Source organism: Paramormyrops kingsleyae, chromosome 4, assembly GCF_048594095.1.
Source record: "Paramormyrops kingsleyae isolate MSU_618 chromosome 4, PKINGS_0.4, whole genome shotgun sequence".
In the NCBI taxonomy this organism is placed as follows: domain Eukaryota; kingdom Metazoa; phylum Chordata; class Actinopteri; order Osteoglossiformes; family Mormyridae; genus Paramormyrops; species Paramormyrops kingsleyae.
This window is the reverse complement of record NC_132800.1, coordinates 42,798,444-42,815,286: the sequence shown is the minus strand read 5'-3', so window position 1 is coordinate 42,815,286 and position 16,843 is coordinate 42,798,444. Positions and strand designations below refer to the sequence as shown.

The 16,843-nt window shown below is 46.9% G+C and overlaps 2 protein-coding genes across 4 annotated transcripts; one reads left to right on the top strand and one right to left on the bottom strand.

Moving 5' to 3' along the window:
• The first annotated feature begins 8,366 nt into the window (after positions 1-8,366).
• hgd (homogentisate 1,2-dioxygenase) lies at positions 8,367-13,702 on the top strand. Of its 3 annotated transcripts, none has more exons than XM_023796459.2 (15): positions 8,367-8,536; positions 9,459-9,530; positions 9,951-10,039; positions 10,127-10,232; positions 10,574-10,633; positions 10,783-10,874; positions 10,966-11,000; positions 11,153-11,232; positions 11,333-11,432; positions 11,674-11,798; positions 12,276-12,380; positions 12,478-12,604; positions 12,772-12,953; positions 13,098-13,247; positions 13,362-13,702. In XM_023796459.2, exons 1-15 carry the CDS (start codon positions 8,522-8,524, stop codon positions 13,407-13,409), a joined length of 1,386 nt encoding a protein of 461 aa, XP_023652227.2. In that variant the 5' UTR covers positions 8,367-8,521; the 3' UTR covers positions 13,410-13,702. The 3 variants fall into 3 exon arrangements, with proteins under 3 accessions (XP_023652227.2, XP_023652225.2, XP_023652226.2); XM_023796457.2 differs by lacking the exon at positions 8,367-8,536 and adding an exon at positions 8,543-9,162; XM_023796458.2 differs by lacking the exon at positions 8,367-8,536 and adding an exon at positions 8,543-9,162 and having other exon boundaries at positions 13,098-13,251.
• Positions 13,703-13,892: 190 nt separating this feature from the next.
• ndufb4 (NADH:ubiquinone oxidoreductase subunit B4) lies at positions 13,893-14,866 on the bottom strand. Its single transcript, XM_023796460.2, has 3 exons — positions 14,643-14,866; positions 14,192-14,335; positions 13,893-14,050 (listed from the first exon to the last, which is right to left on the bottom strand). Exons 1-3 carry the CDS (start codon positions 14,817-14,819, stop codon positions 13,988-13,990), a joined length of 384 nt encoding a protein of 127 aa, XP_023652228.1. The 5' UTR covers positions 14,820-14,866; the 3' UTR covers positions 13,893-13,987.
• Between the last annotated feature and the right edge of the window lie 1,977 nt (positions 14,867-16,843).

Sequence of the window (16,843 nt, the reverse complement as noted above, 5' to 3'; positions counted from 1 at the left end):
TGCTCTCTAAGGGATGCTGAGGGTTGAACACTTTTTCTTCACCCCCCCCCCCCCCAAACGCCATCTCCACCCCCAGCGATAAGGCAGAGCAGAGGCGCCAGATAGATTGAGAATGTAATTTTAAATGAAAGTCTATTTAACCCGCTGCGAATAGTACGACCTCTACAGCGACACAGAACCATCACTGTTAAAAGGATCATTTTCACAATTCAATCCCGAAACTTCAGCGCGCGCTACAATTTACTCCCTGCTATTTATGTACCTGCTCCGTTATATTGCCACAACCGCCAAGCATGAAAATAATAGTAAAATGTATCTGAAAGAGTGTAAAAGGCAGAAAACGTGCATGTCGAACTTTAAAGAAAAACTTTGTTTCTTCGTTATATACCTTATTCACAAAAAATATATATATAAAAAAAAGAACTTATACACAAAAGGAATTAACTCGTGAAAACATAATTATGACTCTTGGTTTTCTATATTAAAAGAATAAGTATTTAATTCACATTTTGATAATATATATGGATGGATGAGAATAGTTGCAGATATTTACTCTCTTATTTTTTCTAGAAAGATATTAATAATTACAGGCAGAAAAGCATGAATGGAGACTGTGATCACATACCATATTTACGTTGGGTTCGTATACGATTTAACGTAAATTAACGCTTACTGTATACAAAGCGCACATAAAGGACTGTTGTTTGGTAAAGATTTATGTCTAATAAATGTGTTTTAAATGTTGATGAATTCGGTGTTATATATGACATTGCATTATGGAAATGTGTAAAGATATAAAATGCTACCTATTAAACTGGTATTTTTCTACATACAGGACGCAATAACAACATTCTTCCATAAATCTGTCCAGTAATTATTTGTTTGTGCTTTGAGGTCTGAAGTTTAACTCAATTGTGTTGCTTTACACTGCGTAGCTCGACAATAATTTATTGCGTTTATCCAATCAGATCCACGTGTCTGCAGATCAACTTGATAATGACAATAATAATAATAATAATATAAAAATGTTTTTCCCTGCATGATCACAAACAGACGCGCGATGCAGCCCGATATTTAGAAGCGCCATATAATTTAGGGGCACGATTTCCCTCTTTTATTCAGACTCTGTTATTAACCCAAGAAAAGAGATGTCAGGCACTTCTGCCGCCAGAAAGACATCGGTGCTTTGTTTAAACGCACTAATTACGCGTATACCTCTTAAAGGCAGTGATTTGAATTTTTAAATTTCCCGAGTATTTAACATAGCATGTATCAATGGATTGTTATATTAAAATTGTTAGACTGTTAACCTGTTATTTCACTGTCTGCTCTAGTAGTTATCTGTGTGTAAACGATTAATTTATGATATTTCATTGGTTTAAGGATGGGTAGCAGTGACGATAAAATATCTTGTCTTAAGCATTCATCAAGCGGAATTAAAATCTGTTTGGTATGATTTTACGCCGCAAGAAGCGCAAGAATGTTGCATTATAAGATTTTATGAAAGAAGAATTCGCTCTCCGTTATTTTGCTCCTCAGTGCTCGCTGTTCGTTTCTCTTGTGCTGGTTCCTGCTAACATATCCCGCAGGACAGAGAGTGGATAGCCTATTTCTTAACACTATAAATATAATAATTTCCTTATTTTAAGTGGCGCCATCTCCTGGTTTCAACTAAGACGTTTTTGGATTTATTTTTTCCGTAGCAAAGTAAGGCAGTGGAAAATTGCCACGAGCATGATAAAATGTGCCCAAATACTAATTAATCATTAACTGATGTAAAGTAGCTTATGTCTACATTTTAATTACCTATCTGATTACATTGATTAAGGTTGATTCTCGGTAATTGCGCCTAATGGCATATTAATTAACAAAATCTGAAGTGTTTCCTGTGATATCTGGTTATGCCCCTCACTCTATTTTCGCGATTCAGCGTTTGCTCTTTATGACATATGACAAATTTGACAGAGAAGGCAATACCGAGGAAAATATACAAATTAAAAAATATCGGATCACGCATTAGTCGGAGTTAGGAGCAGTTAGGACAGCGTCCATTTGCGACAATCGATACCATCATTGTTGGAGAAAATATATTCGCTATGTACGTTTTTGGAGCACAATTTGCAGGTCAGTGCAAATCAAGTGCATTAAATTACAGGTAAAGATCACATGATCATCAGCAGATTAAATCCTTTGCAGTGTCGTTGGCGATATAAGATACTAAAATATTACTCTGTATTACGAAACGTCAAAATCTTTATATAAAACACAGCGCACTAAACTAACCACAGAAACCCGACCTGACTGAATCTGGTGAAAGTGGCCGTGTAAATAATACTCCCAGAATAAGTCTAGTATCTTAAAAATACATATAAGCATTAAATTAAAATTAGTGGATGACATGTTCTACGGAGACAGGGCTGGCGCTTAAATACACACATTTCAGCGGCGTAGCGTCTTTAGAAGCAAAGGGCACTTCATTGGATTTTATACTGAATAGGCGAAATAGCGTTTGGCATCGTGTTATGTTTGGGGATGGATGGAGTGATGAACTTGTGCCTGTGAGTTTAAGAATCTGTTTCCGTGGGGCATGACATCGGGAATGTACGGGAATACTGCCCAACAGCTAAAATAGCGCAAATCAGGGAAGTTTAGTACTGCCTTCCTATTTATGAGACGTCATATTATTTTGCTGCCCGATTACTTTAAATATAAACGCAGTACTTTTAAATTCGACTGTCGTTTTTACCAGGCGTGACATTAATTTGCAGGTTTAAAGTCTCGACTCGGGGTATTAACATAGTATCACCCATCTGCTCTCTTATTATTAGTAAATATTGTGTAGCACGTGCCGTTTGCATGCCTTAAAGTGTGTGAGTGCACGTCTCTCAGCCTGAACAGTTTGGAAGTTCAAATTTTCCTCTCCGTACAGCTCCTTTCCCCCTTTCCATCCCGTCTTTCTTCCCCGTTTAGTTCCCCTTTGAGCTTTTCCGCTCGCTGTCCCTGATTGCATAGTCATCTGCCTGGATGGGGAGCGTTTAAGCAAAGTTAATTAGCAGTTATTAAAGAGCCACATTACAAGCGTGCGAGGGAGTCAATTTATCGACTTTGTTAGGGGGAGGCTGGAGTGACATGCGACGCCGTGAACAATGCAGGCCGCTCCCCGCGCTGTGATCAGCAGCAATTTCAAACGGCAATACGGCACAATGGAAAACAAAGAACACTAATTTCGCTCAGCTGACTATATAATTTTAAGTTATGTAAAAATTGATAACTTAATATTTATACCGACGATTGCTTTCTAACCATTAGCCACATAAATCAGGCTATGGCGCAATATCCTGCTATCAAAACAGATGATCGGCTCGCTTTGTATTCTTGGGGTCACCGCAAACTTTGAGCGGGTGTGTTGATGACCCAATTTGCACGCGCTTTGTTTTGAGATATGAAGCATTTCATCCGCAGGTATCGCTCCTTTGCGCGCCCTGTATCACTGCCAGCATACGCCCGGCATCTCCCGCTGGTTCAGTGAGGGTCAGCTTTACCTTCTGGAGTTACAGCAGCCTGCATTTTAATACTACTGTATGAAGCGGCTTGGATCCGGCTGCAATCAGGGCAGCGTGTTTAAGCGCAAAATCGCCGGGACCACTGTGTCCTGCTAGCTCTTCGCGCCGCTTTCGCTTTTCCTTCCTGCGCATTCCGCGCAGTTTCGGAGTTGGGTTCGCGAGGAAATTGGACTGTCTGCGATAAATGTTATGCGCAATTTGATCGTATTTTTTGTTTTACAGTGGTTCCACGCTGCCCGCATGACATAAATATAGCCTTATTTAAAAGGCGCCTCTGCTCATTTGCCCTTTATTGATTGCTGCCTAGTATCAATCCGTCCGTTAAAATTAGCAAATTGTGGAAGAATCCTTTCGCGAGCTCTTTATTAATATCATCAGGATTAATGTATGCTAATGAAGCCTTTCTCTCGCTCGCTTTTCTCTTTCACGTGCTTATCAAAATGCGTCTTTTCCCCTCGAAATTGAAGAAGTCCATTTATTCAGTTAGCAGTAATAACTGTTACAAATACTGCGATGCAAATGAAAGTTGATTAGGATTAATTAAGGACTTCGCTGCTATCTGACCTTGTCTGCGTTTTATGTAAATTATTGAAAACGATGTGATGAGATAAATTGCATATTATAACACGCCGCTTGCTGCGGCGCTGCTGACGCGGCTCCGAGTCCGTGAAACTTCTGGTAATCCGAGGCGCGGTCCCGAGAGAAGGGAGAGATGCCCAGGACTGCCGGGCCGCTTAAGCACGTTATGAATTAGGCCAGAAGGTCGTTTCATCTCCTATGGATGGCAAAGCTTACATCGGGGATTCATGCGTTCTGATCACTGTATGAATCAGTCAGGTCAGGTAAGGTCAGGGGAGCATACGCTGGTACATCGCATTGCCGCATCCACCACAAGATAAAACAACTCGGGACCCCAGGCCGACACGCGGTCTAGTCCCACCCTCCGTATAAGTGCCCATCTCTATGCCGCAGCTAGGTGTTACGCTGCGAGCCGGATCACCCTCAGGGAAACGCGCTACATGGCCGTAGTGCCGTAACTGATGCTCCCTCACAATGCAGGTAACGTGCTTCATTCAGAACTCCCTCGTTCCACCAACCGACCAGCAGTTCCCAAAGATTCTCCGAAGACAGTCAGTACAGAAAGAGTCTAGCCTCGCACATCAGTGATTAATTTAATTTAATGAAGTGCTGCGATAGAAGAGTTGACTGTTGTTTTAATTACTTGCTTAAAAATGTTTAACAAGTTATTTTTTTTAAATAGAAGAACATTGTAAAATTTTTGTCAGCTCCAGTGTCCTCGGTATGCGAGTCAAACAGGGAAATGATCTTCAGAGCGCCCCCTGCTGGCGTGATTGAATGCATGCTGGTTGTGGGACATGCTGACTGGTCTAGAGCGACAGGAAGGAGAAATCAAATGAACCTCGAGAAACGGGGAGGGGCGCTGGTGGGCGGGGCTTCAGAACGGGGGGGGGCGGTTTAGAATAGATCAGAATAAAGCAAATAAGGAGCATGCACTTAACCTTTAGACTTTACCTGTTTGCTCAGCTGGATGGAGTACATGCAGAATTAAACGTCGCTGAAATGTGGGATCAAAGGTGCAACTGCAAGATCTCAGCGAGGTGCAGGAACCCAGCCCCCTTCAGCAGTTTGGTGGCTGGGGGGCTCGCTTTCATCACACAATGCACATTTTGATATACTTTCTGTGCCCATCACCATACTCAGAGCTCTTATCAGAGGACAGTTTAAAAAACAAAATATGTGGGGGGGGGGGGCAGAAGATCACACCGTATTTTCATAAGAGATGCCCTGGAATGGGGCTGCAGCTGTTGCAGAGAAACTGACCTGTTTCGAGGCCATTTGTTGTGATAGATTCACATAATCATCAGGAGTAACATGGAGTCAGTCACTGCAGACCGATTCCTGGCTGAATCACAGGCCACCCGCCCCTCTCTAGCCCCTCCCTCCCATGCTGAGGTCTCGATCCAAGCGGGCCTGAACCCCAGGGACCAGTTTGGCCCTGCTAAGGGTCTCCCCTCATGTCTGCATCCCCTTAGTGTTCAATCACTGGTGAGCAAACAGCTGACCCTGGGAGAGGTGTGATCACCAATGCCAGCAGGTGGCGCTGTGGTTAAAGGTCTCTCCTGGGGGCAGCCTTCGCTGTATGGCTGAGTGAAGCTGGATGATTTTACCTTGTGTATGCTGCCACTGAACGGCACACTTTCTATGCGAGAAACAGAGGAACGTGAAGCAAATGGGGGGAGGCGGCATGGGTGTCTCGAAATGAAAATGATACGATATAGTGGGGTGTGAAGTCGCCCGCGGGGGGGCATGATGGGCTAGGGGTGCAGGCCGTGGGCAGAGAGGCCATTAAGCCCCTGCTGCTGCCCCCCCAGGGCTGAAAAGGGGTCCCGCTCTGCCACCTCCCTGGGCCAATTCCTGGGGGAAAGAAAAGAGGTTTGATCTGTGCGCAGTGGGAGGGAGCCAGGATTTATCCCCCTGCCACTGAGACACCGCGCCAAAACTCCCTGGCAGAGGTCAGGGAGATGCGGTGGGGTGACCCGTTTAACGGAGTCCTGGTGCGAGGGGACTCTCTATCCAGTGCACTCAATCAGAGCTGCACTCTGACCCCAAGCCCCCCCCCCTCACCTGCCTCCCAGCCTGTGTCTGTGAGCCAGAACGCTTTTGGTGTTTCAGGGCAAAAATGTGGTGCAGCGCGCGTGGGGTCTGCTTCTCTGCGGCCCCGGGGCTATTTCGGGCTCCAGCCTTTAACCTCGCATACGTTTGTCCTTGCTCAATGTCGGCGCTGGCGGAGGCAGCCCTGCGGCCAATCTGCCTCCAAACGGCTGCTGCTCTACGCTCATTAACGCTGCCCGACGATCGTAGCGTCGCCCCGTAACACGACGGCGGTTCCTGCAAGCGACCGTAATCAGTCGTATTAGCATAAGACTCCGGGAACCGAGCACGGTAACAAAGACGATTAGGCGCCCCCCACCCCACACACACACCGCTCACGACTCGCCAAGCCGGCGATGCTAAATCCTTCGGGTCACCGGCTGGAAAGACTGGCGACACACAGCTATTAGATTTCCAACAAAAACTAATTATGTTTGTGCGTTTTATTTCTATTTTTAAGAGGACTTTATAACCAACCAATTCCAAAGCAATTTTCTCAATAGGAGAAGAGTGTAATTTTCTGTTCGGTGACATTCTGATGTCTTAATAAACACAGCGGATAATAATAAAATGCGGCGTGCGGGAGAGAGAGGGAGTTTGTGCGTGTGTGATGCGCTAATGGCCGCGGCGGACTCGGCGAGATGTTAGGACTGTGATTTAATGACTCCAGAATAATACCCCCCTCATTAACGCGAAACAGGAGGGACAGGGCTTCGTCTCACATAGTGCTACAGCGGCTACCGGACACATTTGTACCAGGAGAAGCCGGGCGATGAAGCGGAGGAGAAGCGTTTCGGCATGGGATTAATGCGCTACTTGGGAAATGCCCGCTCAGCCATAAACGCCGGAATCGTTACTATATCATCTAACCCTTATTTGAGCAGCACTCCTCCGCGCAAAAGTCGGTCTGCCGCTAATGACATACGTGGGCATTCGTTTTATTTTTATATTGTGGAAACGCGCTGCCGCCAAAGCGTTCTTTAAGAAGCTATATGCTGTGACTTTGGGGATTGCTCAACTACTTTATAACGCGCAAACGTAACTCGTCCCCTGCTTGGCACGTATGTGTAGCGTATGAAGAGTTATTTGAAACCGCTTTCACATAAATCAATGAACCTCAATCACGCAGCGCGCCCTGGCGCCCCCTGATCGCGAGGCGGGTCAGAGGTCCGACTAAGAAGAGCAGACGCCAGATACGAGCATGAACCGCTCTCCAGCACAATCGTCAGGACCAGCCGGAAAAGAGACTCATAAACACGTGCAAGCAGATGTTTGTAATATGGGTTTTCCTCCATTCTGGAGGATATTTTTCGCAAACACTCCGAAAGCTCATCGGAATAGCCTACAGATTCGGCCGCCAGATGCAGACAAAATTAAAATCAGTCATTTTCGGAGGGCAGATCAATTTCCGCAGACTAGCTCGGGATATTTTCCGGTATTAGGCTTTCTCATCGTGAGCACAGCGCCTAAAACTGCCTGCCAGCGGGGGGGTTCACGCCGGCCGCACGCCTCGCTAGAGAGCCGCTCCCCCAGCCTCACCGGCTTTATTTGCGCCTTGCTATGAGAATTGCCATCATTTACCCCCCGCCCCTTTCAAAAAAGAGCCGAGAAGAATGAAAAAAGGAAATTGATTTGCCGTAATGTCGCAATGAGATTACTACATTTCCATTTCTGTTTTCCAAAAAGGAATTGCATAAATATTAGAGCAGAAAACAGGTTTTGCTTGCTATGTCTCACCGTGTCCAGTACACGTTCTTCACTAAAACATTCAGAGAGCAGAAACAAATTGAAAATGTGTATTTTGTCCTCAACACTGTCAATAGTAATTTTCCATTCGGTCTGTCACGGGGACTTTTTATTATGATTAGGAGGAAGATGTAAATTATATAAAAAATGCATCTTAAGTTAAAACCCCAAAACCCCGAATCGGTAGTACAGATAAATTAAGCGCATATAGGTAATATATGCTCTTAATTCGCCATCTTTTCATATGAAAACCAGTCTCCTGCAAGTATGCACGTCTGCACGGCTTAAAGCGCGCGCGGGGGGGGGGGGGGGGGGTGTCCGCTTTGGGGCGTATCAAGACCCCCGATCCGACACTGGTGCTGACGTCAGCAGACGAGCCCGAGTTTAATTAAACCCATATTGAGAAATAGTTCAAATTGCTGCGCTCCCCAGCCCCGTCGCGACACACGGCTCAGTATTCGCGCGTGCGAACTTCTGCACCACACCGATACGGGCTGTAGAGATAAGTTTTGGTGAAAGTGAGAGTCTCATTATAGACAATGGCTGAACTCAAGGTAAGTGATTATCTCCGTGGACAAAACTTTCAGTATTCTCGATGTTTTACACCATGAACTGTAGCCTTTGTTTTTGCAGCGTATTCTAGGAGTTAATTGTCAAATGTATCTTTTATTCTGTTTTATTAGGCAGTCTGAATAAAAGCAAAACATGTTAACGTACACATGACAGCATATATTTGTTTGTAAGTGATTAAACGCCATTTCCTTACATGTTTCGATGACTCGCGTGCTTCATGGACATACCTGCGCACACATGTCGAGGGGCGTTCCCGGCAGACCAATCAGAACCCTGCAAGCAAAAACCACACAGAACGGACGAAATGCGAAGGAAGCCGACGTCTGAACATTATTATTGCACAAGCAAAAGCACATAAAAAAAGCAAACACACCGTCTCCAATATACTGAAGTTTTGCAATTAGCAAGTTTTTTCTTTTTCAACAGTTTTGGTGACACAGCATATTTTTCTTCAATGTTCGATTCACTTGAAATAACTTTTAAATATGGAAAATAAAATGTACATGATTGACGAAATGCAATGAAACGGAATAAGCCCTCTTTAAGGGGGTGGGTGCACCTAAGCGTGACTCAGCGGAAGCCGCCCCACGGTGATCGTGGGCCGTTCGTGAGTAAACGACCGAAAGTGTCGCAACGTCGCTTTTCCAGTGAGGCCTTGAACGGATACTTTACACCGCACACAATGCCACAACGGCCCTAAATTGCTTGGTTTCCAAAAGTAACATTTGTTTCCTGAAAAGAAACCTATTATTCTGTATGTGCTGCATATTGTTCTCAGTGTTTGGAATTCATGTGTTTTGCACTATCACTGCGATTCCTGATTTTACGGTAAAATAACCAAAGCGGTTTAGACTGAAGCGCCGGCCCATCTCAGCTGTGCTCCTCCTGCTCTGATCCCTGCAGTACCTGACCGGCTTTGGAAATGAGTTCTCCTCTGAGGATCCACGCTGCCCCGGAGCCCTTCCGGAAGGACAGGTGAGGTGCGGATGGGGCCGCCGCGCCCGACTTAGTCCTCTCCAGCGCACCCCCTGGGGCGTTTAACCCCAAGAACATTCGGATACCTTTCAGTTAACGTGACCACTCGTCCAGACAGCTGAGTTTTCTGGACTGCTGTTGGATGTCCTTCTTTTAGCCCTCTTGTGCTTGTTCCTTCCCTCTAACCGCATCCTCGTCAGCAATTAGCCCCACTCCCCCCGAGCCTTAAGTCCTCCTTTTTGGACGCTGATGTCTTTTGTAGAGTCACGCCGATGGTCACCTTATTTTAAGTGCAAAAGTGAGAATATTCAGCAGGAGAGGAGGGTCAGAGGATATCACCTGCGGAAACTTGATGGCATCGCTAACTGACGACTCCAAAGAAACCATTTCACACGACACGCTCGCCTTTGTGTTCTGCAGAACAATCCACAGGTGTGCCCGTACAACCTGCACGCTGAGCAGCTGTCTGGCTCCGCCTTCACATGCCCGCGCTCGGCCAACAAGCGCAGGTATGGCCGCTCGGCTCGCCAAGGCTGAAACGTTCTGATAACGTTATTGGTTTCCTTCTCGCCGATTCAGTGTGGCACATTTTACAGCTGGCTGTACCGCATCATTCCCTCCGTGCGGCACAAGCCCTTCACCGTAATGCATCATGGGAGCCTGACCGACAACTGGAATGAAGTGGAACCAGATCCCAACCAGGTAGGCGGGGATCAGGAATGTGGTAGCCTGCTTGTCAAGCATTTTATCCCAATTGATGTTATGGGAAAGAAAATTCTGCAATGAGAAATGCATTTCACTGAGATCAGGAGTGAAATACACTATAAGTGCAGGTGTTTGACAGGGTTGCCAGGAGTCCCAGCAGACACTACAGTCTGAATGTGCACGATGGGCAGCTCGCCATTAGGTGGAGTCATGAGTCTTGGACGAAATAGTCAGTTGGTGCGAGGAGCAGGAAGTTCTGAGGAGGACTTTCAAAGTAGGTGGGGTGGCTCACTGAGCAGCTTTGCAGGTCATGTGATCATGTGCATGGATCATTTCAGCTGCGGTGGTTGCCATTCCCCATCCCCAAGGTTGCGGAGAAGAAGGTTGACTTTGTGATGGTGAGTTCAAAGTGCTGCTCTGGCTCCTCTGCACACCATGCTTTTCCCATCATGCTCCACTGCTTCCTCTTGCTGGTACCTGCTTTCTTTCTGATGCAGTGCTATTCTTTACCTGATTGGCTGACTGGCTTTATATCCTGGCCTATCAGGGACTGAACACTGTCTGTGGGGCGGGGGATTCCAGAGCCCGCAACGGGATCGCCATCCATGTGTACACCTGCAACACATCCATGATTGACAGGTGAGAGGCCACACCCACTTACGCTGTGATGCTTATATTTGTGGCCTTAGGCTTCTGTACCTGACATTTTCTGGGGTTTGGTGTTTTTCAGATCCTTTTATAACTCAGATGGAGATTTTCTCATTGGTGAGTCTGTACAGCAGAGTCTATGGTCAGACATGTAATCGTGAAGCAAGGAGTAGACTAACTACCTATATATGAGATCGTGTGATAGCTGTGCATTCTGGGTAATTGAGTTTTTTTGAGACTTCCAGTTCACTGCAGTCTTCCTGTGTCAGTCCCACAGCAGGGAAAGATCTTTGTCACCACAGAATTTGGCAAGATGATTGTGGAACCCAATGAGATCTGTGTGATCCAGGTGGGACAGAGACTCTGTGTCTGTCTGTGTGTCTCTCTGCGAAGGTAAAGCTGCTGTTCCTAGAGGCCTCTATGGCATCTTATCCCTGTGTGTGTTCCAGCAAGGGATGCACTTCAGTGTGGAGGTCTTCGGAGAGACCCGGGGCTATGTGCTGGAGGTGTATGGAGCCCATTTCGAGCTGCCTGACTTGGGGCCCATTGGTGAGAAGCCGTGCCTAACAGCATTAGAGAATAACAGCACATTTGAACAGGTTTTGGCATTAGCACAGCATGTAATCTTACTGGACTGGATGTGGTTTACCTAGTTGCACAAACTCCCTGTCTAGTCCTACCTTCCTCTAACCATAACATGACCACACCATCCTCTGGCAGTGAACAGCAGGACTGCTATAGCTGTCACGTGACTGGTACCCAAGATGACTTTTAACCTGCTGCCTTCCAGGTGCCAACGGATTAGCCAATCCTAGGGACTTCCTGGTTCCTGTGGCCTGGTATGAGGATTACACGGTTGCCGGGGGATACACCATCATCAGCAAGTACCAGGGAAAGCTGTTCTCTGCACTGCAGGTGTGTATAAGGTGTAGAGTGTGTCTGTATATAGTGTGTCACCGATGTAACTGGGATGTGTTCAAGGACCTTATGTTGCTGAATCTCCCTCCCTGCTGCCCTGTCCACTGCACCCCCCCCACCCTGAATCGATGCTAATGAAGACTCAGAGTGTAAATAATGAGATGGCAGCATGAGCGCAGTGAGCTGGACGCCCTCTGGGGGGCTTCCCACCCCCCTTGTCCTCCAGCTGAGGCTTCAAATTGCTGAAATTACCTTGTTATCTGCTTGGCTGCCCCACTGCCCCCCCCCATAACACATTCGTGTGTCACTTCCTGTGTGTTGTTCTCCATTCCTCTTCTGCATGTTGTGACACCCACACACTGAAACACTGCTACCACAAGGCCATGTTTCTGCTGAGATGCTGTCTTGACCTGAATGTTTTTCCATTGTCCCGTCCAATCAGAAGGCCTGAGTGCTGTGTTTCCCCCCCTGCAGGACCATTCCCCCTTCAACGTGGTGGCCTGGCACGGCAACTACACGCCCTACAAGTACAACCTGGAGAACTTCATGGTCATCAACTGTGTGGCTTTCGACCATGCGGTGAGGGACCGGGGCCAAACAAACACACGCACACACACAATCAGAGCGTCCAGGCATGAGCTCTGAGATCATAGCCCTACCCGTTCTCTGTCCCCAGGATCCCTCCATCTTCACTGTGCTGACGGCTAAGTCTGTGCGCCCCGGAGTTGCCATTGCTGACTTTGTCATCTTTCCCCCACGGTGGGGCGTAGCTGATCACACCTTCCGACCCCCGTACTACCACAGTAAGGGCACGACTGCTGACCCCGCCCCCCATCCTGAGACACACACAGGTCATAATATGGCTTGTTCAGTTTGTGCTCCTGATTTCTGGTCATTTTCAAATTGTGCATCGTGAGTGGCGTGTGGGAAACCATGTCCTGTGTTAGAGCTCCCCCTGTCTGCCTGGCAGGGAACTGCATGAGTGAGTTCATGGGCCTCATCAAGGGGCATTATGAGGCCAAGGAAGGGGGCTTCCTGCCTGGAGGGGGCAGTCTCCACAGCATAATGACACCGCATGGGCCAGACGCTGACTGCTTCGAGAAGAACAGCAAGGCGGCGTTGAAGCCTGAGAGGGTAGCTGAGGGGACTATGGTAAATAAAGCACTCACACAGAGGAGCGTGGGTAATTTGGAGATGATTTGTATTTCATATCTTGGATAGATCAGTGATGAAGAGGTCAAACTGCATATCTATAAATTAGCCGTCGTGACACATCCTGACCCCCCACCCCACCAGGCCTTCATGTTCGAGTCCTCCTTCAGCATGGCTGTCACCCGCTGGGGGATGGACACCTGTCGGCGCCTTGACAAGGATTATTACAGATGCTGGGAGCCACTGCGGAGTCACTTCGACCCCCACTGGACACCCAGTAGCCAGAAGGCCAAGGCAGGTAGTGGTGCAGACAATACATATGCTGAGATACCAGCCCAACTCATTGCCTATTTAAAACTCCGGGCTGCAGGTGGCCCGTTCACTGTGGTGCCATTCTACTCCCTGCAGGGCCTGGGGGGTGTCCAAGAGCCGCTGCGAGGGAATGATGGTCCCTGAACATAGGAATTGAACCGGACACAACACAGCATTATAAACCAAAGCGCTTACAGGCATGAGAACTGGACCAAGGACACAGGGACCAAGGAGGCTCTCAACATGTGTACATGTATAATGGGGGTGAATTACATGTGTGTGAGACACTCTGACACATGGGGGCCTTATCACGCCTCATTAGACAGCAATCAGGAAAATCAGTGTCCCTCTTTTAAACAATCAGTGTCTGTTCTTCGTAATACGTCAAGCTTTTGACTTAACCGACACAATACATAAATAAAACCACAGTGTGTGCTTGTCTTTGGTTTTTTTTGAGGGGTAGGGCACATACAAAATGTTCTGGGAGAGTGGCAACAGATTTATCAAATAACTAAAAAGCAGCCCTTCACATCCAAAACAATGCTAGGTGTCTTTGAGAGGTTACAAGAGTGGATGACCAAGGCAGATCCTCAGGCATGACAGAAGAATCGTTTCCAACAACCAAACTACATGTTCACAATAACATTTATTACAGAATGTGACATCTACAGAACAGGCCAGCATTCAAAGTCCATGGTGTGGCCTTGGCCAGCAGCGTGTGGTTAGTAGGAGAGCTGGAAGGGGCGCTCGTACTTCCCTGCTTTGATAGATGCTTCCTTCTTGTCCTGTAGGAAAAGGAGGACCCAAGAAACACCAAATAGTCACGGGCAACGAAAGTTACACAAGCATACAAACATTCCGTAATATTGATGCTACTAATGACTGACGTGAACATTAAAGTAACTGCAGGACTGTGTGCTGCGTACCCTGTCGCTCTTGAAGACGTAATACCAAAAGAATAGCGGAGCGACTGCGAAGAGCCCCCCTAAGAGCGACGTCTTGGCCGTGGGTCTGAAGTTGGGGTACACGTTGGTACGCGCGTAGGTCCACCTCGTCAGGGCGGGGTCTTCCTGCGATAGAGTCGGACCGAAACACGTCAGATGTGCGGACATATGGCGCCAATCAGCCGGAACGCGAACCGAACATCGGTGCATCCCCTGGTGTAAGTTCGTTGATTAACAAGGTCACAGCACGGAGGGCGCCGTCATTTAACAAACGGACCAGGGCACACGGATCCCAACCGAAAAGATTAACAGTTAAAGCCGAAAGAGCAGCATGCATGTCGCGCTAATGAAAGAGATCGGAGGGGACGCGCGATGCGGACGTTTGTCAGCGACGCTCGCCGGCCGCACAGTAGCGGGATGCCCCGTCTCTTACGATGAGATCTTTCCGGTGCGGGTTGTTGAGCTGCAGTTGATACTGCCTCTTCAGCTGGGCCCGCAGCGCAGCCCTCTCCTCCTCAGCACGTCTCAGGTCCGGAGAAAGATTAAAATACTCCGCTGGCTCCAATGTTTTAGGCCGTGTAGCCAAGGGCGCCTCTCGGTAGTTCGCCATCTTGGAAAACTTCACCGGACCATCTGGTAGGTAGCAGCCGTATATTATTGGTCCTCCCGGCTCGCGTGAAGCACGGATTGTATCGCGGTTTTTCTCTGCTACCTGACTGCTCATGCAGTGTAAATATGAGTCATTTGTATTTTACACTTCAATTTGCATTTAACATTTACAGTTATATTTGACCCTGATTATTTTACACCTGATACTAGTCTTCCTTCAAAAATTAGCCCCGGATTTTTTCCCAATAGCTAGAAACGCTCCTGGTTAGCAGGGACATTAGGGTGATGCTTTATTACAAAGTGTAGCATCAGCGGTGGATTGGCAGGGGGGCTGCAAATCTTACGTTTATGCAAAACATTCATGAAAATTAAAGCCTGAACATGACATGCTGCTTTTATAGCTCTCATTTTAATGTATACATTATGGTGGGAGTCAACACAAAAATGTTTTGGTACTAAAAACAATTTTGAAATGAAATAGTTTGATTACACAGCATTAAAAACTATGTTGTTGAGGTGTGTGTTTAGTGAAAAAAGCATGTTTGTGGAATGCTAACTACTGCAGTGCATGATGGGTGTGATATTTGAAGTCTACTTAAATTTCATCATTTGCAACTATTGCAAGTGGTGTGAGCAGGCCCTAAATGTGAATGTGGAAGTGGGCAATGGCCCATTTTTGCCCCAGGGCCCAGTGTACAGTTGTTCTTCCACTGTGTAACAGGTTGGGTTGTAAATGAAGCAAATGTATTTTTGATTAACTGGAGAAATACACTCACCTAAAGGATTATTAGGAACACCTGTTCAATTTCTCATTAATGCAATTATCTAATCAACCAATCACATGGCAGTTGCTTCAATGCATTTAGGGGTGTGGTCCTGGTCAAGACAATCTCCTGAACTCCAAACTGAATGTCAGAATGGGAAAGAAAGGTGATTTAAGCAATTTTGAGCGTGGCATGGTTGTTGGTGCCAGACGGGCCGGTCTGAGTATTTTACAATCTGCTCAGTTACTGGGATTTTCACGCACAACCATTTCTAGGGTTTACAAAGAATGGTGTGCAAAGGGAAAAACATCCAGTATGCGGCAGTCCTGTGGACGAAAATGCCTTGTTGATGCTAGAGGTCAGAGGAGAATGGGCCGACTGATTCAAGCTGATAGAAGAGCAACTTTGACTGAAATAACCACTCGTTACAACCGAGGTATGCAGCAAAGCATTTGTGAAGCCACAACACGCACAACCTTGAGGCGGATGGGCTACAACAGCAGAAGACCCCACCGGGTACCACTCATCTCCACTACAAATAGGAAAAAGAGGCTACAGTTTGCACGAGCTCACCAAAATTGGAACCATTTGAATGTCTCAACAGAAATCGAGACTCATCAGACCAGGCAACATTTTTCCAGACTTCAACTGTCCAATTTTGGTGAGCTCGTGCAAATTGTAGCCTCTTTTTCCTATTTGTAGTGGAGATGAGTGGTACCCGTGGGGTCTTCTGCTGTTGTAGCCTCTAGCATCAACAAGGCATTTTTGCACTTTGTAAACCCTAGAAAATCATGCAGATCATGAGTGCAATGCGAAGTGTTGGATGCAGTGGTGGAAAGCATGCTGCCACTGGACTCTAGAGCAGTGGAGACATGTTCCTTGGAGTTTCAGGGGTTGGGCTTGGCCCCTTAGTTCCAATGAACGAAACTCTTAATGATGCAGCATTCAAAACAATTTTCATGTTCTCGACTTTGTGGGAACAGTTTGGGGATGGCCTCTTCCTGTTCCAACATGACTGTGCACCAGTGCACAAAGCAAGGTCCATAAGGACATGGATGAGCAAGTCTGGTGTGGAGGAACTTGACTGGCCTGCACAGAGCCCTGACCTCAGCCCAATAGAACACCTTTGGGATGAATTAGAGCAGAGAATGCGAGCCAGGCCTTCTCGTCCAACAAGCTCTGTGCAGGCCAGTCAAGTTCCTCCACACCAGACTTGCTCATCCATGTCCTTATGGACCTTGCTAAAAATTCCCATAAACAC